This window comes from Dipteris shenzhenensis, chromosome 8 (genome assembly GCF_047967505.1).
Source record: "Dipteris shenzhenensis isolate YYH24624 ecotype China chromosome 8, Dip_SZ_1.0, whole genome shotgun sequence".
In the NCBI taxonomy this organism is placed as follows: domain Eukaryota; kingdom Viridiplantae; phylum Streptophyta; class Polypodiopsida; order Gleicheniales; family Dipteridaceae; genus Dipteris; species Dipteris shenzhenensis.
In genome coordinates this window covers 39,841,823-39,868,861 of record NC_141603.1, presented here as the reverse complement: position 1 = coordinate 39,868,861, position 27,039 = coordinate 39,841,823, and the positions used below count along the sequence as shown (strand labels likewise).

The following is a 27,039-nucleotide window of genomic DNA, read 5'->3' as shown; positions in this document are numbered from 1 at the left end:
GCTACCCTGAAGACAGCCACAAGACCAAGACAATTCAATAGGTGAGCCTAGTATACATGTGCTCTCACAAACACCCAAGTAGGTACCTCCGGATAGAATCTCATAAAATGTGGAGGTACATCAAGGTCTAAGGCAGCAGAGAAGGTAACTGCAAAAGCACTGCCACTGCTTGATCCAGTGGGCCGAGTGAAGTGTAGAAGTATGTCCACGCAAACTTGTTGCAATTTTGTAGAGCCGGAGTTCAAGTCACTACCATTTTGTAGAAGAGCAAGGCGTGCGCCAACACAATATTTTCAAGGCTGAGCATCGATTAATTGTTGCTCGGATCCGCCAACTACCTAAGTCAACAATGCCTAAGCTTTCCTCCTATTCGAAGATTTTGCAGGAGCTCGAGAAATTGATTAGTAGCCATGTCACCAAAGTAGCAACCATGCGGAATAATGTTCGAGACTCATGCAAGGACCAGTTAACCAAGTGATAGGAACAAGTGACCCTGGTTCACCACTACGCGACCAATTTTGAGATGGCACTGGACATCACTGATCCACATGAGGATCCGGTGGTTGAGCTGTGGGATTGTCAACTGGCTCACCAACCCCGAGCGACCCCCATCAACATCAACTCACTACATCTATGGCATCCCCAAGGGCAACAGAGTTTTGGTACCAAACTTCCAACCTCTCCTTCCTAAGCCTCACCTGGATTGTTGCCAGCAGACATCAGACACAACCTAACCTCACTTGGGAATGGTTGTCTTGCCGATAGAGGGGGTCACACCCTCTCCATCAACCCAATCTCTCTTGCATATAAGATTCAAGGGCTTCCAAATTAAGGCACATGATGCGACACCTCCTCGACAGTGTTCATCGCCCTCACCAAAGGATAGCTTATGGAAGACGGTGTCCATCAATACTACTTAGAACATGTGGGTTGCCTGCTACAATTTTGTCAAGGGAGGCCATATGGTTCCCCAAGCAACCACACTAGTTTCCATATTGCAAGATATCATCTACACCTTACATGCCATCTAGGAGCAATAGATGTCAAGTTCTTGGACGATCATTGAGGTGGGTAGATTTCTACAAGGCATGGCCTACCAGCAATCCTAGAGCAAGGTATTCGTGGATGTATAGCCCTTATTTCTAAGATGCCCTAGGAAATGTGCCAACTCTTTGAAAACAAGCGAGTTGGACATCCAACTTTTTATAGTTTTCTTTCTTGATAAGCAACTCTTTCTTTGTTAACTAATCTTTATGGTTGTTTTTTCCTAAAGCATAAATAACCTCCAAGAACACCCTTCCTAGTTCATAGTTCTTTGAATTGGCTTGTGAAAATCATGACAAGGAGGTCTAAAGGGATGCCTGGAATATGATCCTCTAAAAGCCTTGACCATTAAGGTCATTAGTCTACAAACACGTGATCCAACAATTGATCCATCAACACTCCTTCGACGTCATTGTATTGTTCAGCAGATAATAGAATGGAGTTTTCAAAACTAAGTAGTCATCATAGACTCTTACTAAAACTTCAAAAAGTCTCCTTACATGATGAATCCTATATATCTTTTTCCCTGATCCTAGAATTAACATCTGCTCTAGAGATGCTGGAAATGAGATTATTGCATTAGGTTACAAGAGTTGTCGTCCAAACCAAATTTGGCAAGCTAAATGTATATCAAAAACATAGTTATCAAATCCTGTATATCATTAACATCCGTTCTAGAGATGCTGGAAATGGGATCATTGTATTGGGTTACAAATGTTGTCAACCAAAACAAAATTGGGCAGGCTAAATATTGTATCAAATACAAAGTTATCAAAAGGTGGAGCGTTAGCTTGAGGACATCAATACTTGCAAGGGTTATATACAATATAGATTTGTTAACGATCAATGAAATTATCAATACTTGCAACATCGTGCTTGCATGCAGCTTTTAGGACTTGGAATAGGCAAATATAAAGTTATCAGCGGTTGCAACATACCACCTGGATCAACTACATATTTGCAAGCTTCCACCATAAAGTTATGAAAATATGGCAATATTTGCACTCATTAAAAGGTGCCCAAGTCAATTCGAAATAGCTCAATGCTGCGTTCCCACATTATTCCATGTCTATATATATACTAGACAAATCCACCCTCTAAAAAAAGAATAGTGTAATTTCAACCTCGAGACAGTCGTCCACAACTTGCTTCGACAGTACCTGTGAATACAACAGAAGTGGAATCTTTCACCCATGACTCTGGTGGATTTTCTTGATTGTGCTGTGAAGAAACTTGTTTGATTATGACGCAACTGCATCATACTAAAAAAGCATCAAGGTTTAAATTCAAACCCTGAAGGTTAATTACAAATTTGAAGGACGTTCAAAAACAAAGACAACAAGATCCTATGAGTTGTAATGCTAGTGGGAAAAAATTTGCAAGATGTACAGAAAATTGTTTAGCTCCTTCACTAGCATAGCCTGACCTCGTCAGCTTTGACTTATGAAAGAGTTGATGGACTCAGCCATAACAAGGCTCCAAGCTAAGTACAAATTTATTGAGCCAGACTGGTATTGCGCAGAGCTCGTTGAGAACATAATTGCACAAAGTCCAATAGTCCAAACAAGTAGTCTTCTTTGTGATATCAGGAAATTTTGATCAGCTTCAGAGAGGATCATTTAGCTTCATTGCAAAATTCGTCTTAAACATTTTTCTTTCATTACAGAACATGAGTAACACCAGATATGGTGCAGATCTCGTAAGAAAACCTTTCTTGCAGAGACTTATGACAGAGCAGAACTATCTCCTGGATTTTTCTCTCCTGAAGTTTGGTATGCACAGTCAACAGACGTTTTAGTCATCATGACTACGTAGCAACCAGTGGAGCCCAGTGAGAACTGTAGATGGCGACTCTGCAGCAGAAACTGTCAGTAACCAAAATCGTAGAAACATGAACTAAAAACATTAACTCATTCGTGCATAAAGCCCTAACAATGTATTCAACCTGAGGGTGAAGCTGAAAGATTTGTAAACTGGAAATCAAATCCGAACATTTTGAATTTAAAAAGATGGAATTTTTCCAGACGTGTTCTTATATTTCTGATATGGCATGGCATCTCAAATAGAATTTGTACTACACGTTACAAAGTGGTTGACTTGCAACCCTGATACTATCAAATGAAGTCTGCTGACTAATGCTGTGGAAGTTGCGGTCTCTTCTCCACCATCTCATAATGAAGCACAAAATTATCCTGTGAGAAGAAAATTATAAGTTCGTCCATACGACTTTCACAAAAAGCTTGAGCACTATTGCCACACAACCAAGAGTTTAAGCTCAATTGGAAAGGCGTATGTTATGTACCTTTCTCCCTATCTCCCATGAGTTCAGATCAAAAAAGTAATAAGAACCTCGTTCATAGGTGTTTGTTGTTACAAGAGGTTCCATATTGGGTACCCGCATCAACCATGTATGGAGTTCTTTGTGATAGAACCAACCCCTGTTGCTTCTGTCCAAACCCAAAAATTGAGGACTTAACCATCGTCCATCAGGGTCTTCCACTAGCATCGAAACAATCTAAAATTGGACACATAACAGCTGCAGGACAAACTAACAATTGTGACTTTGAGCATGACAACTTTATGACACCCATTGACCAAGAAAGATCCGCCCATAGCATGCACACCCCTCCATCTCTACATGATCTAGAAGAATTTCAAGCAAGGTCAAAAGGAATGTCTCCCTGCAGTCAGCCAACAGCATTGCCTAGCTGACCTCAGCAAGGTCAAGTGTAGAAACAGAAGGATTCCTTTCTATTAAGAAATTTGTGTGTTTTTTCCACACACTCTTCACACTGGTCAAGATACAAATAGACTTTGGGACGACACTTACAATTCATTGGCAGCATAAATTTGCGCTTCATCATTTGGCATGCTGAAGATAAACAAAAAGCCAATATAAGAATCTCACCTAAGATTAGAAGATACAGAATCAAATCAAGTTGAAAAGCCCATAAATGCATTTACACTCTTGATATGACGCTCATTAAAATTGCCTAGTATGAGGCTGGAAAGCTTCTCATACCTGTAAAAAATATAGAAAAGAGTAGCCTGCTGGAACTTTGTGAAATACCCTGGCTGCAACACGCCCAGGATTGTCACAGTATCCACAAATGGTTTTCAAGGCCATCAAATTATTGATTAAAGAACATGAATAACATGCAATGAGCTTAGAGTCAGATGCATATACCAACCTGGAGTTTAGGAGCTTGTTGAACATAGCACTGCGGCAATGTGAACTCTGGCTCGCCTTTTGTAGGCCCGTCAGCCCACGGTGAGGCAAAGGTCTTGTACAGATTATCCCTAGAATTAAGATTGAGTCCTAATGTAGTAAGGTCTGTTCCAAGAGCTAGGGTTGTAAGATCTGGATCACTCATCCTGATGACACTGAGTAGACCTAGCAACCCAAAGCGGTCAGGAGCGGCCTGAATTCCAATAGGCCGTAAACCCTGTTCACGAGAAGACTGGCCCACTGCAGGAAGTTGCTGGTGAGCACCCAGCCGATACTGTGACTGACTATGTTGTTGATATTGGTGAACTAACTGGTCGTATGAGCTTAACCCAGAAGTAGGGTTTATAGGCCCAGTTGACCTAAAGTTAGATACAGGTGCTTGACCACTTATGGCACCCGGCGGGCCAACAGCTTGACCCTGGAAGTAGCAACACCCATTCAACCAACTTATTGCAATCCCTTTACTGGCTTGCAAAAATGAAAAACTTGAAACAGTGAGAGCAGGCCAAAAGGACAAGCGCATAAACAATTGTTCATCAAAACCAAATAACAAGAAGATTTCAGGCCTGGAGTTCATTCTAAACCTGCACACTCGAAAAAGAATGGCACTCGTACCTGAAATAGATCAGAGGCAGCATGCAATTGCAACAATTCAGAAGAGTTGGCTCCTGTAAACGATCCAGATGCAGAGCTTGTGGACATGATGGCCGATGCCTGATGCTGGGATTGCTGCTGCTGCTGTCTGTGGGGAACGTAAGAACCTCCAAGTGTAAATCCAGTTGACCTTCCAATCTGCAAACACACACAAACGTTAGCATTGTATTAACAGCTCTTTCAAAGTATATGCACCCCCCCACCCCCCACCAACCCACCCAAAAAAAGAAAACAAAGGGTCACCAGTCAGCAGCAAACTGGAAGACTGTATGCATCTAGAGGGACTGCACCAACAGCCGCAATATATCTGGGATGTACTGCGTGGAAGCAGGGCAGAAGGACAGCCAGAAGAAGCACTGTCAGGGTCTATTTATAGACCTGGCAGTAGGTGCCTCAGTCTGCAACAGTCCGAGGGTCAAACAGGGTTGAAGTCCGGCAGTTGCAGTCTGAATCTCACAGACTCAGTCAGGTACCCTGTCGGCAGTTCTAGGGCAGGGTTCATCCCTATAAAAAGCCCCCACACTTCACCACACTAGTACAGCAACACTGAAGCCTCTCCAACTTGGCAGCGTGGACCTGGAAGCGTGTCTAGAGTCTTGTAGTCTCAAAGACCTCAGAGTAGCAATCACTTTGGTTGCTGTTCTGCCCGGCACTTCTTATATATATATATATATATAGCTATCTTTGGTCAGGTACACCCATGTCAGAAGATAGAGGCCTGAGTCTCCCAAACCGCATGCACAGTGTAATGGTTTATGAAACTCTTTCCAGACACTCTAGATTCACTCACAAACTGAAAGCCTCACTTGGAGAATAGACAACAGAGAGGAGGAGAACTCAGGCTTTATCCATCCACTGATGTGGTAAAACCGAGCCGACGAACAAACATCCAGCTGTAAGACTAGAATATATCCAATCATACAAATTTAGATTTTTTGTTGTTCTAGAGTCCAAAAATCTATACATAAAATAAAAGAGAAAACGAAAGAGAAGAAAAAAGACGTAACAAAAACTTTTTGAAAAACAAAAGGAAGACATACTTAGCAAGCAAAGCAACACCACTGCTTATTAAAATACGTCAAATAAACAAAAGAGAAAGAAAACAAGAAATAAAGAAGAAAGGAAGAAGGTGACTAAGCAAAAATAAACAAGGAAATCTTCCAAAAAACAGGAATAAAAACTCTCTCTCTCTCTCTCTCTCTCTCTCTCTCTCTCTCGGACAGCTACCGGACATAGACCCAGGCGAGAGACTAGGATATGCCCTTGTTGCACTATGGGGGAGGTGGAGACTGAGGAGCACTTTGTTTGCAGATGCCCTTTATGTTATGAGATCCGTGGCAGATTTCACTGTTTATTTGGGCACGGATTTGGACCTCTCTCTCGGATTATGGAGTATGAGGATCAGTATTGCTTAGCGTTGTTCATCAGGGAGATCACCAGATACAGAGAGAGATTCCTCAGAGAGCACTGTCGCATCCCTGCCAGAGACCTGGTTATTCATGAGGAGCAGGACGAGGCGCAGGACCATGAGCACAGAGATAGCCCATCTTGCCACAGAGCACCGATGGTTCCACCCCGAGGATGTACATATGACATGATCCGGCAGCACCGCAGGATGATCTTACACAGAGGCCGTACCCGTCGCTTTATTTTCTAAACAACGGAGGATGATGGCAGATTTTGGGAGGAGATTGCTCCATGGAGACTTGGCACCGCCAGCAGCCCACTTGACACTTGCCCAGATCTTCACACTCATGGCAGGAGGCATGGTCGATGGCCATGACTTCCATCATTTCTTTGGATCACAGACCCCTTAGGGAAGACGATGTTCCTCATATTTCATATTTTACATTTTGTATCTAGGCATTTTTGGTACTCTATTTCATCTCATTTTGTATCTAGGATATTTGTAGCCATTTTTGGCATCTTAGCTGTATTACGATGAGGCCACCTAGTTGGCGCATCGTTGATGATGTATTTTCCTTTCGGATGATTTTGTGTCCCATAGGCCATGTATGGCCTTCCGTGGACCTTTAATAAAATTTCTCTCTTTCTTTCTTTCTCTCTCTCTCACACATTTAAAACATAAAAAACTAAATGGACCCTTTACACTTAAGTACCAGTTCCTACAAAGTTGCAAAACTACATGGTATGCAGTAGTTGGGGGCTGTGCCTGGGCAGTTATCCAAGGCAAGCGGTATGGTACGGCCTGGTTCAAGGCAGTTATAGGCTGAGCTGATTGGGGCCACCCAACCCAAGGATCAGGTCCCAACCTGACCAGGGTCAATTAACCCAACCAGACCAGGTCAGGTTAGCAGAACAGCCAACCCAAACCCAGACAGGTTAGATCGGCCAGTCTGCAGCCTGCATCCTCCTCCTATAGATTGGGCCAATGTGCCCATTGTATGGACTGAACTAGAGGTGCAGTTTGAGCCTCCATAGTCGTTCAAGGTGCAGTTCCTGCCTTGGAAATGATCTTCCAGTTGTGGTTTTCTCAGCAGTAAAGAGCAGAGCTTTTCCAGCACTTGTTCCTTGCAGTCCATTGTAGACTGCTGTGTAAAACTCTCTCTCTAAACACATTTTTCTCTCTCTAGATGCATTTCATGCAACTCTCTCCCCACACTATCTTCTGCTGTCATTCCATGGACTCTCCCGCCTCAGTGATTTATTTGGAAAAACTTAAAAGTGCATCTGTTAAACAGTTAGACTCTATGCGATTACTAATATGTGGCAGCTTTTCGTTATGGCTATATTAGGAGCCAAATCTTTATATTTGTATACTTTTACCCCCAAAAAAAATATTATATTAAGATATTCACATGTCTTAAAGTATCTTATTTTCAGACACTTAAGACACCCGTGTCTAAAGCGTGTCTAACGTGTCATGTCTTAACCTGTGTAACAATCATGGTAAAGTTAAGGTAAGAAGTATGCAAATAGCAAAAGTCACTCCATGGTTTGAATCAAACAAGAAGAGCATGGCATGCTGGGATACATCAATGTAGATTTTAAGCCATCGAACACAAGGTATGCCTTTGTCATCATATATTGTGTTGCAAATGTTAAATTCAAGCTCACTTAATAGTTTGACACATTTTCTTAGCAATCAAGTACATAGAGATGATAGGAAAGTATGCCCAACTAAGATGAACCATGTTCACACTTCCTATGAATTTATGTGCTTGTCTCCTATAATCATTTTGTTCCCCCTCTAGTCTAGAGGAACTCCTCTTTTCGTTGAGTCTGGTACCAAACCCCGGTTAGCATCAAATGGATTGTGAGATGAGCCCATCTCATAGAACTAGTCATTCATCCTCTAGTACCACGCCCTCGAGGTCAATTTCAGCCCATACAAAACCTACATACCTTCTTTCCTTTGCCTGGTTGTCGAAAGCTCTCTGACTCCTTCACATAAACAGCTAACCATTTAGAAAGGAAGACTCCATATCCATCTGAAAATATTGGCCATGTATGGTGAGCAGCCAAATATCTAGTTGTCATCTTGGCTGTAGGAGCAAAATTCTCTCTGAAGTAGTGCCGATCCGGTGCATATGCTTTGATGCCAACAAGCCAAACATAAAATTTGTACTTGGCGAGGTGAACCCACTTGGTTTCTATAATCTCCCTCTTCTAGGGTGTATCAACCAAGTCTCAACAGAATGGCCTCCATTACTGCTTCCATGGCAGCCTGCCACTCTAGAACTCTCTTTGCTTCTTCAAAGGTCCTTGGTTCTATGATCTTTTAGATCTAAACCATTAGAGCATAGTTTACAATTGGTGCTTTCGTCTCAGCCCTCCTTACCTCTAAACGAGACTCTAGAATCTCTCACTCTTGAATCCTCTAAGGTCTTCAAGTACCATCTTGGTAGCTCTCTTTGCTCTACCAAGGTCCATCTTATTCGCTTTGGTGCCTCACACTCTAACTCTAAATCTTCAATCTCCGGATATTTAGACTCTTTTTCTTGCATAATAGCAAGCATGGGGTCTTTGGAGCTTCTGCTCCGATTGCTTGTGGCTCGAACTCTATCACCTAAAAAACAAAATCTATGCTCACCAACCACTTCTTTGTCTCTGGGTCATATAGCCGATAAGCTCACTGTACCCAACAAAGATGCACTTCTTGCTCTTGTTGGTCTATATGCTTTGTTCACATGTGCATGAGCATCAAAACCAAAAATCCTCAAATGAGAAATGATGAGTTTCTTACTATAGTATGCATCGTATGGAGTTTTGCCTTCAACTTCCTTGGTCTTTGTCTTGTTCAAGATGTGAACAACCACATGGACCGCTTCACCCCAAAAAGATCTAGAAGTTATCTACATAGCCATATCTTTATAATTATTCGATTCTCTCTCTCTACTACCCCGTTTTGCTAGGATGTGTGTCTAGTCAACTGTCTCTTGATCCCTTCTTTCTTGCAGTAGGCGTTGAAAGCCTCTTAACGCTCTGAAGTGAACTCTCCCCCTTCAATCAATTCCAAAGATATGGACTTTCTTTCTTGACTCTTTCACCACACATGCCTCCATTCCTTGTACTCAATGAAGGTTTGAAGCTTCTTTGCAATGCCATAGACCCATATCTATCTCTTGAAATCATCAACAAAAGTAAAATAATACCTAGCTCCGAAGAATGATTTTGTGGACATCTTTCCACACATGTCGAAATGAACAAACTCCAGTGACACCTTGGCTCTTTGCGAAACCCAATGTGGTGTGCCCTCCATACAAGCCTGACAAACCTCTCTACTATATGTGATGTATGGAAGCAGCCACAAATCTAGCTCTTTGTATCTCTCTCTAAGAGAGTCTCATGGTAGCTAGCATTCAAAAACCTCTCATCCCACAACGTCAAACTGCATGTATCCACGTGGGCCAACAATGTCTTAATTTTGTGGAGCCCTTATTTCTATGTTCCTCTTGTCACAACCTTTCCCGTAGCCTTCGATAAGATTAGGAACTCCTCCGTCGTCAAATTCATCCTTCATCGTGTTGTTTGTGATCTAGCTAACAAAAAACAAATTCTTCCAAAGATTAGACACACAGAGAACATTTAAAAGTACATTTTCTTCACCAATTGCGTGGGCAATAGAATGCTTCCAATTGCTTCTACTAAGCACTTCTACTGCCTCCATTCTACAGTCTTCTCTTTTCTTTTCAAAGAAAAGAACTTTCTTCTAATGCACAAAGCTACAATCCGAAAGGTGTTGATCATGGACAAGAGGAGAAAAACTAAATGTCATGAAAAAACTAGCCTACTCCTGGAGAACCCAGCTCACTACCCGAGGAAACTATAGAACAAGGCCTAACAACTAGGATGGAGATCTATACATCCAGGAAATACCTCGCTCAATAAAGAAATAAAAGATATCTACAGGCCAAGATTTGCAAGAATGCTCCTACCTTTTGATGGTCGCCCTACATCTTAAAGTCACGCGCTCCCAAATGGCACACAGGATGTGAATGATATCCCTGCCAAATGGTGACGAGGGTTCTTTTTGAGATGTTGATCAAAGTTGGTACTATCTGCTGAATGGGCATAGTTTTTATAGTAATTGCATTGTGTAGATATTCCTAGAAGGTTATTGTGCTTGAAACCTACCATTGAAACTTTAATCAAGTGTTGATATGTAACTTATAACAAGATTGTTGCTATCCTAACTGATAGAAATGGGAGAGAGAGCAAGAAGCAAGAGAGAGAGTGCAGAACGTCGAATATGCAATAGAAGAGTAAAGCAACACAAAGGGGGGATAAGGTTTTGTCTAAGTGACAAACCTTATCCTTCACTAACCGTAGTAAGTGAACTAACTGTGGTTAGGAGGAAAAACCTCTAAATGAGGGAAAATTGCCCCTAACCCACTTATTGACTTTACATTGGTCACTGCCTAGAATTTATCAATAATTCTAACACCCCCTGCAGTGCCAATGTCATGTATAAGGAAATGATCAATCACCAAAAGGAGATAAGTTCAGAGCACTACGAAATGCCTCTAACTTCTCTCGTGGAAGTGCTTTGGTAAAGATGTCTGCAACATTGTCATGTCTTGACACATAGATCATACTGATCTCTCCTCCATGCAACTTCTCTTTGACATAGTGATAGTAAACCTCAATGTGCTTCGTGCGAGCATGAAACACAGGATTCTTTGCCACTGCTATAACAATCTGACTATCAGTGAGAATCACAGAAGGACCCTCCAATGAAGGATGAAGATCAGCAAGCAAATGACACAGCCAAACACATTCAACTGTTGTTGTGAAAGCTGCCCTGTACTCAACTTCACATGAGGAAGTAGCCACAGTAGATTGCTTCTTGCTCAGCGAAGAAATGCAAGCTTTGCCCAAAAAGAAACAATTACAACTTGTGGACTGCCTAGTGCCATAGTCTCCGGCCCAATCTGAATCACTGTAAGCATGCATCTGCAAGTCACCCCCCCTAGGAAACATCAAGCCATGAGACTTTGTACCTTGCAAGTAACGTAAGATGCATTTTACAGCCTGCCAATGTGTTGTCTTTGGGCTGTGCATATACCTGCTCACCTGAAATACTGCAAACTGAAGATCGAGCCGTGTATTGCACCGATATATGAGGCATCCAACCGCCTTACTGTAGAGTGTGGCATCTACAGATTCTCTTGCATCATACATTGTAAGCCTCAGCCCTGGCTCCATGGGAGTAGCTATAGGCTTGCAATCTTGCATCCTGAATCTATCCAAGAGTTTTTGAACATACTTGGATTGAGACATAATGATACCACGTCTCTCTTGAATGAATTGGAACCCCAAATAATAATGTAACATGCCCAAATCTGACATGTCAAAAGTGGCTCTCAATTCAGCCTTGAAATCTGCAATTTTATCACCATTTGGCCCTCAGAGCTAAATCTACACAAAGAATGATGACCAAGATTTCCCCCCATCCTTCTTGATGTAGAGGGTGCTTTCAGTTGGACTATTGCTGAAACTCTTGCTGGACAGAAAGACATCTATCTTTGCATACCAAGCACGGGGGGCCTGTTTCAGCCCATATAAAGCTTTATTCAACTTGCATACCTTACGTGCATCATCTGATACCGCAAAGCCTGGAGGTGGTTTCACATACACCTCTTCCAACAAGTCTCCATTTAAAAATGCTGTTTTTATGTCCAACTGATGGACTTTCCAACCCAAATGTGCAGCCATGCCAATAACAGTTCTTATGGTTGTCATCCTGGATGTAGGAGCAAATGTCTCCTCATAATCAATGCCCTTTTGCTGAGCATATCCTTTGGCAACCAGCCTTGCTTTGTACCTATCAATGGACCCATCGGGGTTCCGTTTGACCTTGAAAACCCATTTTGTACCGATGGCATGCTTACCTGGTGGCAAATCCACAACAATCCATGTCTGATTTTTCTCTATGGACTGCAACTCATTGTGCATGGCTTGCATCCAATGCACATTATCCTTTGCTTCTTCAAAAGAGTCGGGCTCCTCTTCATCAAAAAGAGTCCCTGCATAAGCTGTCTCAACTCAAGGAGCCCCCCCTGCGTGCCTTACGGCACTACGAGCCCTGCCAAGCAATGGAGCCTCAAGCCTACTCTCCCTGAGAGTCTAAAGAAACCAATTCGGGACTTTTTTGGCTGCGTGTATCTCTTGAATCTCTTGTCTGACAACTTCATCCACACCCCGAGGTGGTACTAAATCAGCCAGTGGCTGAATCAGGGCATGTGGATCTGGAGGAGATTGTTGTAAATTCTAAGTTTCAGCGGGGGAACCAAATGCTATAGGAAGCATCCCCTCAAACACATCATATGAAGAAGCTGGAATCTGAAATTCAGTATGTGTATGTGCTGAATTTTCGGAGAATATAACATCTCTACTAACAAAAATCTTGTGTGTAGCAGGATTGTAGAGACGATAGCCTTTGCTTTGTGAACTATATCCCACGAAAATGCATTTGAGTGCCTTATCTGACAACTTGTGTCTAAACTCCACTGGCACGTGGGCATATGCAACACAACCAAAAACTCTTAAATGGTCCACTGAAGGCTTTCTCCCATGCCATGCCTCATAGGGAGTGATTCGTCTTCAAAGCCTTTGTAGGAGCCCGATTCAAAATATAGTTGGCACGCATGAGGCCTTCAAGCCAAAACCTGTGAGGCAACTTCTTACTTGTGAGCATGCATCTACAGTCATTCTCTTTGTCTCTAACTACGCACTTGTCATTATCAAAAACAACTTGAAATCATCCTCTATTGAGAGAGGACACTGAAAGTAAATTCTTCTTTATGCCTGGTACATAGAGAACATCTGAAATTCTGAAATCTGTGCCATCAGTGGATGTGAGAATAATGTCTCCCACTCCACCCACTGAATAAGAAGAATCATTTGCACAAGTCACCTTCTTTTCAGTGGGTGGAGGATGCAAAGATGCAAACAAACTCTTCTTGGAAGTGATGTGCTTTGAAGCACCACTGTCAAAATACCAAGTATGGAGTGTCTCATTGACACTAAGAGAGCATGCATCCTTTGAAGGATCATAGCTGCAAGTCAAAAAAGCATATGGGTCAGCATCATTAGTGGCTGTAGCATCTGAACTATCCACGGGAAAATCTTTAGAAGGCATAGTGCTCTTCCACAAAGTTGGCTACAACATCCCCCCCCCATCATGAGAATGTGGAGCTGACGCATCTGACATAGCCATACCTATGTCCCTTTTCTTCTCTTTGGCTATGCGCTTCTTGCATTCCCCAATATAATCACCTGGCTTCTTGCAATAATGACAAATGCCCTTCTTTTTCTGCCTATTTGCATCACCCTTTGCCTTATAAGAAGGCTGTCCAAAATCAGCTTTATGCTGATGTGTGGGCTGATTGGCATGTGGCTTTTGCTGCCCTTTACCCTTACGCTTGAACTTGGAGAGCATAACATGCTCGCCAGCCTGGGTTGCCATATTTCTGCGAGTCTGCTCCTCCTGCAATAGAAGTCCTACCAACTCATGAAAAGAGAGAGGATTGCTACCCCCCTCAATCAGCGAGGTGTGAAAACCAAGATAGGACTCAGGAAAAGAGTTCAAAGTGGTGGTGATCATCTCTGAATCCGGAATGACTTCATCAATATTCAGCAATTGTTCCCTGAAGTCCTGAAGCTTTGTGAGATGAGAATTCATGGAATCTCCTTCCTCCATATGCATATGGGAAAGTTCTCACTTCGACATCATTTCTTGCTACAAACATACTCTCTAGTATCTCCCAAGCTGCCATAGATGTCTTGCATGACCGAATATGAGGTATAATGAACCTCTTGACTGAAAGAGCTTGTGCATCTCTAGAGTTCCATCTTTTCTGATCTGCTATGGGAGCTCCTAGAGCAGCTGCTCCAACTACTTGTGCTGCATTCGCACCTCTACCCCTACCTCCAACTATAGGAGTGACAAGTGTAGCCGATGTATCTGGTCTTGCTTCATCTCCACTGACATAATCCCAAAAATGTCTGCCAACCAAGATATTGCGAGCCATGAAACTCTACAAGGAGTAGTTGGTGCCATCCAACTTATCCTCCTATGTGAGAACTCCGAACACCTCATTGGGGTTGTTCTGAGCCATTTTCACCAGATAATCTCAAATAATACAGCAAATTGACCAAGTAAAATCCCTTCCTGGGATGTTTTGCAAAGGAAAATCTGCCCATAGTGACAAATGCTGTCACAACCTATCAAAGGCTCAAAATGCACTTCACTTATCCTGCAAATGCTCTCAATCTGCCAAAAAAACACTGCAAAATTTGCCAATGTCGCTCAAAATGAGTCCAAAATTGCCTGCAACACTTCCAAAATGCTTGTAACCTGCCAAATTGCATCAGAATGCCAAAAGCCCCAATTTCTTTAGGGAAATTGCATCCAAAAGAGGGCAAATTGTCTGAAAGCCCCAAAAATGCATGAAATTCCAGTGTAAAGCAAAAAGCCCCAAATTTTTGCAAGAAATTGTAACTCTAAAAGGGGCAAATTGACTGAAAGCCCCAATTTGCAATTTATCTGCAAAAGAACCAAATTCTACAGCTAATGTGTGCAAATGAGCACACCCACAATCCCAAAATGCACCTGCTTGAATCCACATCCAATCAATGGCTCCCTACAAAATGTACCTGCAAAGAAAATAACCTGCAGAGAGTCTTCTCCACCACAACACCTGCAGATGAAGCAGTCCCGTACTAGTGCGGACTGCTGCAGGGAGATGTGTAGGTACACCATACAGTTGTACGGTCACACGTGCGCAGATAAGGTGTAGGTACACCGTACGTTGTACGGACACAGAAGGCGAGCTGCACAGATGGCAAGTGTACAATCGCCATACGACAGAGTAGTACAATCGTCGTACGTTGTACAATGTACGATCGCTACTTGCAAGTACAGAAGTCCATGCTGTACGGATTGCCTGCAGGTACAGCAGATATGCACATTACGGTTAGCAACGTGTACGAACAGGTGACGTAGCTGTACGGCAGATGGATGTTGTCCCACAGATGTTGGTACGGACGGCGCTGGTACAAAAGCTGTATGGAACAGCCAACTATGGCTGTACAGATGCGCTGGTAGGGAGCTTCTCACACTTGGGCTGAACCTTGTGGGTGAGAGCAGGTCCGGGAGCTCTAGTTGCTCTGATACTAAATGATGGAAATGGAGAGTGAGAGAACAGGAAGCAAGAGAGTGTAAGCTGAACGTCAAATATGCAATAGAAAAAAGTATAAAGCAATACAAAGGGGGGATAAGGTTTTGTCTAAGTGACAAACCTTATCCTTCACTAACCGTAGTTAGTGAACTAACTGTAATTAGGGGGAAAAACCTATAATGAGAGAAAAGTACCCCTAACCCACTTATTGACTTTACATTGGTCACTGCCTAGAATTTATCAATAATTCTAACATCTCCCTCCTCCATATGCGTATGGGAACGTTCTCGCTTTAGGAAGGAAACCTTGGCATCATTTCTTGCTACAAACATACTCTCCAGTATCTCCCAAGCTGCCATAGATGTCTTGCATGACCGAATATGAGGTATAATGAACCTCTTGACAAAAAGAGAAATAACTGAAAGAGCTTGTGCATCTCTGGAGTCCCATCTTTTCTGCTCTACTGTGGGAGCTCCTGGAGCGACAACTCCAACTACTTGTGCTGCATTTGCACCTCTACCCCAACAGTGTAGTCATTGTATCTAGTCTTGCTTCATCTCCACTGACATAATTCCAAAAATGTCTGCCAACCAAGATATTGCGAACCATGAAACTCCACAAGGAGTAGTTGGTGCCATCCAACTTATCCTCCTGTGTGAGAACTCCGAACACCTCATTGGGGTTGTTCTGAGCCATTTTCACTAGATAATCTCAAAAAATACAGCAAACTGACCAAGTAAAATTCCTTCCTGGGATGTAAAATGCACAAGAAAAATCTGCCCACAGTGACAAATACTGTCACAGCCTATCAAAGGCTTAGAATGCACTTCAATTATCCTGCAAATGCTCTCCAATGTCACTCAAAATTGCCTGCAACAGTCCCAAAATGCTTGTATACTGCCAAATTGCATCAGAATGCCAAAAGCCCCAATTTCTTCAAGGAAATTGCATCCAAAAGAGGGCAAATTGCCTGAAAGCCCCAAAAATGCAAGAAATTGCAGTGTAAAGCAAAAAGCATTTTTGTAAGAAATTGCAACTCAAAAGGAGGCAAATTGACTAAAAGCCCCAATTCGCAATTTATCTGCAAAAGAACTAAATTCTACTGCCAATGTGTCCAAATGAGCACACCCACAATCTCAAAATGCACTTGCTTGAATCCTCAACCAAACAATGGCTCAAAATGCACCAGAGTAAAATATCTGCAAAAAATTTCCAAATGCTCAAATGTGACTCAAACTGAGTCCAAAAAGCCTGCAAAGCTCCCAAATTGCTCTTCCACTGCAAAATTGCGATCCAATTGCAAAAGCCCCAATTTCTTGCCAAAAATTGCAACCAGAAGAGGGCAAATTGACTGAAAGCCCCAACTATTACAAAAATTGCAATGCAAGTCCAAAAGCCCCAAACTCTTGATAAATTTGCAATCTACCTACAATACTTGTCCAAGAATGTACAGAAGCCCCCAGATTTTTGAAAGAAATTGAGCTGAAATTGGGGCAAATTCAACAGAAGCCCCCAAATTTCACCAAATGCCTAAATTTTCACCAAATGTGGTCACTGTTGACCAACCATTTGCTAGAAGCCACACCCAAACAATGGCTTCCTGTGCAATGCACTTGAAGAACAAATGACAAGAACACAAAAACCAGCTGTACAGAAACAATCGTACAGTTGTACAATGCAACTGACTGGAGCTATACGGCGTTGTACGGCAGGTTGGAGCTAGTTGTATGGCGTTGTACGACTGGCTGGCGCAATCAATACGACAAGTACCTGTGCAATATGGTGGATTTACGTACGGTCGTCGACTAACATAGGTACAACAGATATGCATAGTACGGCTCTGTATGGTACAATCGCACGTGTAAATGTTGGAGCAAGAAATCTGTACGACGGTACGGCCCTGAACAACGTGTACGGATAGGTGACAAAGCTGTGCCGCAAATGGCTGGTACGGACGTTGTACGGAACAGCCAGCTATGGCTGTACGGAAAGATGCGCAGGTAGGGAGCTTCTCACGCTTGGGCTGAAGCTTGTCGGTGAGAGCAAGTCCGGGAGCTCTAGCTGCTCTCATACCAAATGATAGAAATGGGAGAGAGAGTGCAAAACGTCAAATATGCAATAGAAGAGTAAAGCAATACAAAGTGGGGATAAGGTTTTGTCTAAGTGACAAACCTTATCCTTCACTAACCGTAGTTAGTGAACTAACTGTGGTTAGGGGAAAAAACCTCTAAAGGAGGGAAAAGTGCCCCTAACCCACTTATTGGCTTTACATTGGTCACTGCCTAGAATTTATCAATAATTCTAACACTAAGTTGCTGGTTTATGCTCTTCACAATATCTTTCAATATGACTGAAGTCCTCAAGGTTAGTTGTCTAGCTCTACATGCCATGTACATGGTCACATTGGTCCATGTTCAATATGAGAAGTTCTCATCACAACGTATCTAGTATGCTAGGGTGCTCAAGATGTTGGTGGCAGTATGTGGCCCCTCTAAGTATAGGTGGTGCTACTTGTGGTGAAGACGGTCATTGGGCGTGGCCTGGCTTGTAATAGATGACCTGGTAACCTCTTCGAAAGAAAGAAGAGACAAAAAGTAAATTTGTCTTAATCCCAGGGACATACGAAACATCCTCGATGCGAAAATCTGAACCATCCACAGCTATAAGTGAAAATCCTCCAATCCCTTTCATTGGATAAGAAGAATTGTTGGCACAAGAAACTAACTTGCCAACCATGTTAGATTCTCACTGTGCCCACCTGTGAGCCCCCGATTTGAGGGGACAAGGGGCAGTAAGAGGTAGGAGGGCTGGGAGAGAGACTCAGGCCAGATCAGAGGGAGGACAGCATGGCAGAAATAGGCGACCAGCACACGGGCTGGTCGCTGCCTGCAACAGCAGGTATATAGGGGCTTTAGGCCTCACGTGGAGGCTCCTGCAGCAGCACAGACTGGCTGCACAGGGCACCCTTATATAGAAGCCTGTGGCAGGCCAAGTCGGCCCAACCAGGGCCACCGACCAGGGCCAACCCTGGGCGGTTTAATGGGGCCCATGTGGTCGGCCACCAGACAGGGGTCAGCCACCAGATAGGGTTACCGACCCTGCTGGTCGGTCATCTGAAGGGCCCTGGGCAGTGCCTATAAAAGGCCTAAAAGGCCCACTTCTCCATTCAGCCCAGCATCCAGTGTGAAACTGAAAGCCCCACTCCAAGGCTGTGTTCTGTACTCAGATCTGGAGCAGTTTCTGAGAGAGAGTTCATCATTGTTTTCCAGCACCCTGCTGAGTTTTGTATTGCTCCCTTGGAGCCATTTTCTGCCCACCATCCGGTGGATGAATATACTCTCTCTCTCTCCATCTATATTTCTGAGTGTGTGTTTGTTGCATTTGTGATCATCTATCTGAGTTGAGTGTGTGAGAGTTGGAGAGATCTTGGGTGGAGGTTTGAGTGATTCATTCCCTCCTATTTTCTAACAAACCGGTGGACTAGATAGCTTATCAAAGAAAGATTTATGTGAGGTGATATGGCGAGAAGCGCCGCTATCAAAGTACCATGTCTTAGCTAGCTCATTTACGCTGAAAATGTGTGACTCCCAAAAAACATCATAGTTGCAAGTAAAGAAGGCCCAATCATGCAGCAGAAGTATCATCGGCGCCTGCATGTTGAGCTGAGCCTGAAACTCCATATTAGACTCTTTCTTCTCCTCTTTTGCAAGCCTCCAGGGGCATTCACTGATGTGATCACCAAGCTTTTTACAACAATGATACTTGCCTTCTTGAAGGCGTTGAGGCATCCTTTTTATCTTTCCCACCTGCATGTGCATGTGCATGTCCAGTACCACTTATGTTCCAAAATATCCCACGCATCTTTAGCAATATCAAGGACAATGAAACTCTTGATATTTAGTGAAATCAAAGACAAGACTTGAGCATTACATGTATCCCATCTCCTTTGCTCAAAAGTAATTCTTGCAGGTACTTGCCCAACCCGGGCAACTTGCTGTCCCTGTTGCCCACAACCTGCACCACCACCACGACCCCAGTGCCATAGGACCAAGACGGGCCTCATAACCTTTAGCATAATCCTCAGCGCCCTTGGCAAACAACAAATTGTGAATCAAAAAACTACAAAGAGGGTAGTTGGTGCCATCCAACCAATCCTCCTAAGCAAGCAACTAATAGATATCATTCGAATTTTGTTGTGCCATTTAAGCAAACAAAAAGAGGCAAATAAATCTCAACAAAGTTCACTTGTTGTGCACACTCTGCTCAACTAACGAATATCACTACCAAAGCTTATACTAGGTTTAACGATGCCCCTCAAATATACCAGAAAGATCCCGTGCCGGGATATGTGCTACAATCTCAAAATTTTCCCTTAAAAACCAGTCAAAGCTTGGCTTGATTGTACATGTAAAGGCAAACCCCAATGGCACAAGGGCAAACAAATGCAAGCAATGGAACGGGAAAATAACTCCCAATGCAAGCATTTACAAAACTGAAAGTTTACCAAACCAAAACCCATGCAAATGGGCTGCAAAATGCCTCCAAAAAGAGCTCCAAGATGGGCTGCAAAATGCCTCCAAAAAGAGCTCCAAGATGAACTCAAAATGATCTCCCACGAGCTATATGTGCTTTCCTTTGAGAATGCTTGACTCAGCAAGCAATAAATGACTGATTTTTATCTCTATTTTGAAAAAAAGAACAAATCCCCAACTGTATGAACTGAAATGCACTTGGAGGCACAGTTACGCTAAAACATGTTTCAGTGCCTAGCTTGCTCTGGAACGCTGTTTCAAGAAGGCCCCAAACATGAAACGTCGTTTTACAGCTGAAACGTTTCAGACCCCTACGATGGCATCCTGAAAGAGCGACAAACCCCCTCCCCTATTTTGTGATTTCAAACTTGCACTCCCGCCACTCCTTCAGCCTCATACTCTTGAACCTTTGACGGTTTTCCAGCCCTCCTTGAGCCCCATTCACTCCTCAGGAGTCCTCTCTCTCCTATAAGAGGCTTCAGCCCTCCATCATCCACTCCCTTCAGCCCTCCTTCATAGCTCAGCCTCCACTTCTTCAGCCCTCTCTTTCATTCCTCTTTCAACCCTTCTTTGGCCCCCTCTTTCAGCCCCCTTTGTTCAACTTTCAGCCCTCTCTTTCAGCCCTTCATCCCTCTTTCTAGTTCCAGCCCTCTTTCAAGCTTCGATGGCTTCAAGAAGCCATATCCCTAAGTCTCATCCCGAGGCCAAGCAGATTTTTGGTGTAGTGTAGTTGATCTACTGGGTTCCTATGACACCAAGAAGGGAGGCACTCGCAACTTCTTGTGCAGGTAGTGGATTTAAAAGAGGTGGGATCCGTGATAGGGTGAAGGCCCATCTTCTTGGCATCAAGGGAGAGGGAATTACTCTATGCAGTGTAATCTCCGAGGCAAAGAAACCAAGGTTGGCAAGAGAGGTTGAGGCATTTCCTCCTGCGAAGAGACCAAAGACTATATCCATGTTAGAATTATAGATATAATTCAGCAGTGACCAATGTAATATAATAAGCTAGTTAGGGGCACTTTTCCCTCTTTAAGAGGTTTTTCCCCCTAACCGCAGTTAGTTCACTAACTATGGTTAGTGACTACTAAGGTTTTGTCACTAGGACAAAACCTTATCTCTCTCTCATTGAGTTGTACTTTTTCACACTCTTCTATTGCAACTCATCTTCCAAGCTTCCAGCTCTCACTCTCTCTTGCTCTCTCACTCTCCCTTCTCTCACATTTGGTATCAGAGCATTAGATCCAGCTCCCTACGCATTCTCCGTTGAGCTCCAGCTACAATCTGCTACACCTCGTCCGTACAGTCCATACGACTGTACGAAATCCTGCCATACCTGCGCTCCTCCATTTCGCCGTACATCGTCCGTACGCCGTACAGATCTGCGTCGTACAGACCTGCGCCATACAGACCTGCGCCGTACAAATCTGCTCGCCGTACCTCGCCGTCCGTACTCCATACAGCGCCGTCGTCCGTACTCCGTACAGCTCCCGTCGTCCGTACTCCGTACAACACTTTCGTACTACTGCTTCCGTACAGCAGGTAGTACTTTGATTTTGTACAGGAAAACAAGCAGGTGATCTTTGGCAGGCGCATTTTGAGATAGCCATTGTTTGGCTCCGTTTTCTGGAAGAATTTGGGGCATTTTGTTTGTTGCAGACATTGCAATCATTGTGTAGTTTCTGACCTACACCTGGAGCAAAATTACAGATTTGGTCAAAAATTTGGGGCTTTCTGCTGAGGTTGCAAAATTTGGGGCTTTCAGTCCTTGTGCCGCTTTCTGGTTGCAATTTCAAGCTCGAAATTTGGGGCTTTCAGTTCTGCAGTACAACTTCTTGAAGAAATTTGGGGCTTTTGTGTTGGGAGAGCAATTTCCGGAGTTTTCAGTTCATACTGCCTTTCTTGGAGTGCTTTGCAACACTTTTGGCAGATTCTGGAGAGTTTTTTGATGCTTGGACAGATTTCTGACAGTGCAAGTACAGAATTCTAAGTTGCATTTACAGCCCGTGCTTGGCTGTGATTTTTGGGAGTTGTGCATTTCATTCCCAGTAAGGGAATTCAGCTTTGTATCTGCTTCAATCTCTTTCTCAAGTATGGCCCATCAAAACCAAAATGACTTCCAGTTCGGTGGTCTTTCACAGGAAGACAAGTTGGATGGTACCAACTACTCCCTCTGGAGTTTCATGGTACGCAATATTCTGATTTCTCGCAATTTATGGGATTATGTCAATGGGGATGAGATCCGACCAGCAAATATTGCGCCTGCTACCCCTCCTCAAAAAGGAGGTGGAAGAGGTCGTGCACAGGGTGCAGCTGCAGGACAAGTTGGTGGTGCAGCTACAATCACTACTCCAGAGCAAAAGAGATGCGATTCACGGGATGCCTTAGCTTTGTCGTGCATCTCTCTTTCAGTCAAAAGATTTATCATTCCGCATATCCGGTCGTGTAAGACCTCCAGGGCAGCGTGGGATATTTTGGAAAGCATGTATGCAGCTCGGAATGATGCAAGGGTATCTTTCTTGAAAAGAGAGTTGAGTAATACACATATGGAAGAGGGTGACTCCATGTCAGTCCACCTCACAAAGCTACAGGATCTCAAAGAGCAATTGTTAAACATAGATGAAATTATTCCTGATTCAGAGATGATTACAACCACTCTGAATTCTCTTCCTGAGTCTTATCTCAGCTTTCATACCTCGCTGAACTTATCATTGAGGGGGGGTGCAAATCCTCTCACTTTTCATGAGTTGATAGGACTTCTGCTTCAGGAAGAGCAGACCAGGAAAAATTTGGCTTCACGTGCAGGTGAACAAGCCATGCTCTCAAAATTTAAATCAAAAACAAAGGGACAGGCAAAGACATCAATAAATCAGCCTTCCAGTGGGTCAGGACAGCCTTCCCAAAAGGCTAAAAATGATGCAAGTAAGCCCAAGAAGAACGGTTTTTGTCACTACTTGAAAAAGCCAGGTCATCACATAGCAGAATGCAGGAAAAGGCTTGCAAAAGAAAAGAAAAACAGCTCAGGTATGGTTGTTTCAGATTCAGCTCCTCATGCATCTGACAGTGGGGATGCTGCAGCCAACTTTGTTGGACAGGATTATGCCTTTTTATCTGCATTTCAGATTCTAGGTTGGCTGTTCCAGATGCTCGGGATAGTACAACCACTTGCAGTGATGATACATATGCATTTTTGACTTGCAGTTATGACTCTTCTACAGATGCATCTACTTTCAGTGTCAATGAAACACTGAACACTTGGTATTTTGACAGCGGTGCATCCAAGCATATCACTTCTAGGAAGTGTCTTTTTACTTCCTTGCATCCACCTCCCGTTGGTAAGAAAGTCACTTGTGCCAACAACTCATCATATTCAGTACGTGGCACAGGAGATGTTGAGCTCACAGCCATTGATGGCTCAATTTTCAGACTTTCAGATGTCTTATATGTGCCTAGCATAACCAAAAATCTTCTTTCAGTGTCCACTCTTAACAGAGGTGGATTTCAGGTCATCTTTGAGGATGACAAATGTGCTGTCCGAGACAGGGAAGATGACTATGCCTTAAGGTTATCTGGTACTTTGCTGCGTGGGCTTTTTCAGCTTGATATTTTTGAGAAAAGCGCAGCCCATGCTCTTGTAGTTTCTACCCCTACAGCTGCCATGCAGAATGCAGAATTATGGCATGCCCGATATGGCCACATGCATTACAACAGCTTGATGACACTTCAGAAGTATTCTATGGTTGATGCATTGCCACCTCTTGAGATACCTCCTCCACATGCTTGTGAAGGGTGCATTTTAGGCAAGATGCATAGATTCCCCTTCAAGAAGGATGGTTCAGTTAAAGCTGTCCGCAAATTACAGCTTATACACAGTGATGTCTGTGGTCCCATGAGGACTCCATCGTTGAATGGTCATCTCTACTTCGCTACATTTATTGATGATTCCAATTTTACTTGGGTTTATGGGCTGAAACACAAATCTGAAGTGTTCATGGTGTTTAAACACTTTTCAACCATGGTTGAAAATGAAACTGGACTCAAGATACAGACATTGCCCACAGATAGAGGTGGGGAATACTTGTCGGCAGAATTTGCTACTTTTCTGAAAGGCAAGGGTATTGTGCATCAGCTCACAGTCAGGCTGACCCCTCAGCAAAATGGCAAAGCTGAGAGGAAAATAGAACCCTCATGGAGATGGACAGATGTATGCTGAAAAGCAAACACATGCCTCACAAATTCTGGCTAGAGGGTTTGATGTGTGCCAATTACATTTTGAATCGGGCTCCCACTAAGGCTTTAAAAACCAAAACTCCTTTTGAGGTCTGGAATGACAAGAAGCCTTCAGTGGATCACTTCCGAGTCTTTGGATGCCTTCCTTATGCCCATGTGCCAGTTGAATTTAGGCACAAGTAGTCAAATAAAGCCATCAAATGCATATTTGTTGGATATAGTGCAGAAAGCAAGGGGTACCGTCTCTACAATCCTGCTACACGCAAGATCATAGTAAGTAGAGATGTGATATTTTCTGAAAATTCAGCTCATACTCAGGCTGAATTTCAAATGCCTTCGTTTTCAAAGGATGTCTTTGAGGGGTTGCTACCCATTGCTTTGGGTTCCCCTGCTGATTTTTCTCATTCCAATCAGAATTTGCAGCAACCTTCAGATGCTTTAGTTTCGCCACAAGATGTCTTGCCCCCTCCACAGGCAGTGGAACAGGTGGTGCAGCAAGAAATTGCAGACATACATGCAGCAAAAACAGTCCCAAACTGGCTGTTACAGACTCTCAGGGAGAGTAAAATTGATGCTCCGTTACCTGGCAGGACTCGCAGTGCAGCAAGGCACATGGAAGGTGCTAATTCAGTGGAATCAGCATATGCAAGTACTCTTCTTGATGAGGAGGAGCCTACCACATTCGAAGAGGCAAAGGATAATGTGCATTGGATGAATGCCATGCACGATGAGTTGCAATCCATTGCAAAAAATCAGACTTGGGATGTTGTAGACTTGCCACCGGGTAAACATGCCATTGGCACACGATGGGTTTTCAAGGTCAAACGGAAGCCAGATGGCTCCATTGACAGATATAAGGCAAGGCTGGTTGCTAAAGGCTATGCTCAGAAAAAGGGCATAGATTATGAGGAGACATTCGCTCCTATATCCCGGATGACCACCATCCGATCAGTTATTGCAATGGCTGCACATTTTGAGTGGCATGTTCATCAGTTGGACATAAAAACAGCCTTCTTAAATGGGGACTTGCTGGAAGAGGTGTATGTCAAACAACCTCCAGGCTTTGAAATTACAGCAAATGCACTTCAAGTATGCAAGCTCAACAAAGCTTTATATGGGCTGAAACAGGCCCCTCGTGCATGGTATGCCAAGATCCATGCTTTTTTGACCAGCAAGGGGCTGCACAATAGTCCTACTGAGAGCACCCTCTACATCAAGATGGATGGGGGGGAAATTTTAGTCATCCTTCTTTATGTCGATGACTTACTGCTCACAGGGTCCAATGAAGACAAAATTGCAACTTACTGCTCACAGGGTCCAATGAAGACAAAATTGCAGATTTCAAAGCTGATTTGCAGACCAACTTTGACATGTCAGATTTGGGGCTGCTTCACTCTTATTTGGGGATCCAGTTCTCTCATGAGAGACGTGGCACTGTTATGTCTCAGTCCAAGTATGTTCAGAAACTCTTGGACAGATTTAACATGCATGAGTGTAAGCCCATAGCCACTCCCATGGAGCCGGGGCTGAAACTCACAATGCATGATGCAGGAGAATTAGTTGATGCCACACTTTACAGTCAAGCTGTTGGATGCCTCATATATCTCTGCAACACTAGACCTGATATTCAGCTTGCAGTATCTCAGGTGAGCAGATACATGCACAACCCAAAAACTATGCATTGGCAGGCAGTTAAGCGCATCTTCCGTTATTTGCAGGGCACAAAGTCTTTTGGCTTGCTATTTCCCAAGGGGGTTGACTTGCAGATGCATGCCTACAGTGATTCAGATTGGGCTGGTGATTATGACACTAGGCAGTCCACAAGTGGCAATTGTTTCTTTTTGGGTAAATCTTGCATTTCCTGGCTGAGCAAGAAACAATCTACAGTGGCTACCTCATCATGTGAAGCTGAGTACAGGGCAGCTTTCACAGCAACAGTTGAATGTGTATGGCTGCGACGTCTATTTGCTGATCTTCATCTGTCTTTGGAGGGTCCTTCTCCAATTCTCACTGATAGTCAGAGTGCCATAGCAGTGGCAAAGAATCCAGTGTTTCATGCTCGCACAAAGCACATTGAGGTTCACTATCACTACGTCAGAGAGAAGTTGCATGCAGGAGAGATCAGTATGATCTTTGTGTCCACACATGACAACGTTGCAGATATTTTCACCAAAGCACTACCACGTGAAAAGTTTAAGGCATATCGCAGTGCCCTGAACTTATATCCGTTTGGTGATTGATCAGCCTTGTACATGACATTGGCACTGCAGGGGGGTGTTAGAATTATAGATATAATTCAGCAGTGACCAATGTAATATAATAAGCTAGTTAGGGGCACTTTTCCCTCTTTAAGAGGTTTTTCCCCCTAGCCGCAGTTAGTTCACTAACTATGGTTAGTGACTACTAAGGTTTTGTCCTAGTCCCTCTTTAAGAGGTTTTTCCCCCTAGCCGCAGTTAGTTCACTAACTATGGTTAGTGACTACTAAGGTTTTGTCACTAGGACAAAACCTTATCTCTCTCTCATTGAGTTGTACTTTTTCACACTCTTCTATTGCAACTCAGCTTTCAGCTTCCAAGCTTCCAGCTCTCACTCTCTCTTGCTCTCTCTCACTCTCCCTTCTCTCACAATCCACTGGTGGAGGAGCTACTTCAGGCTCTCATGTGGCTACTACAAAAAGGACTCCTCTTCCCTCTACTACTGTTACTA

The 27,039-nt window shown here is 43.5% G+C and overlaps 1 protein-coding gene across 4 annotated transcripts in view; it reads right to left on the bottom strand.

The window, feature by feature from the left end:
- Nucleotides 1-2,277: 2,277 nt before the first annotated feature.
- LOC147899487 (putative NOT transcription complex subunit VIP2) overlaps nt 2,278-27,039 on the bottom strand; it is a 48,674-nt gene continuing 23,912 nt past the window's right edge. For 2 of the 4 annotated variants that reach the window (XM_087377949.1, XM_087377948.1), the window contains exons 9-14: nt 4,889-5,065; nt 4,236-4,691; nt 4,067-4,119; nt 3,875-3,916; nt 3,347-3,491; nt 2,278-3,236 (exon numbers count right to left, since the gene is read on the bottom strand). In XM_087377949.1, coding sequence (XP_087234075.1) covers nt 3,177-3,236; nt 3,347-3,491; nt 3,875-3,916; nt 4,067-4,119; nt 4,236-4,691; nt 4,889-5,065 — 933 coding nt within the window. In that variant the 3' untranslated portion in view covers nt 2,278-3,176. The remainder of the gene's footprint in view (nt 3,237-3,346; nt 3,492-3,874; nt 3,917-4,066; nt 4,120-4,235; nt 4,692-4,888; nt 5,066-27,039) is intronic. The other 2 variants (XM_087377951.1, XM_087377950.1) reach the window with 2 other exon arrangements.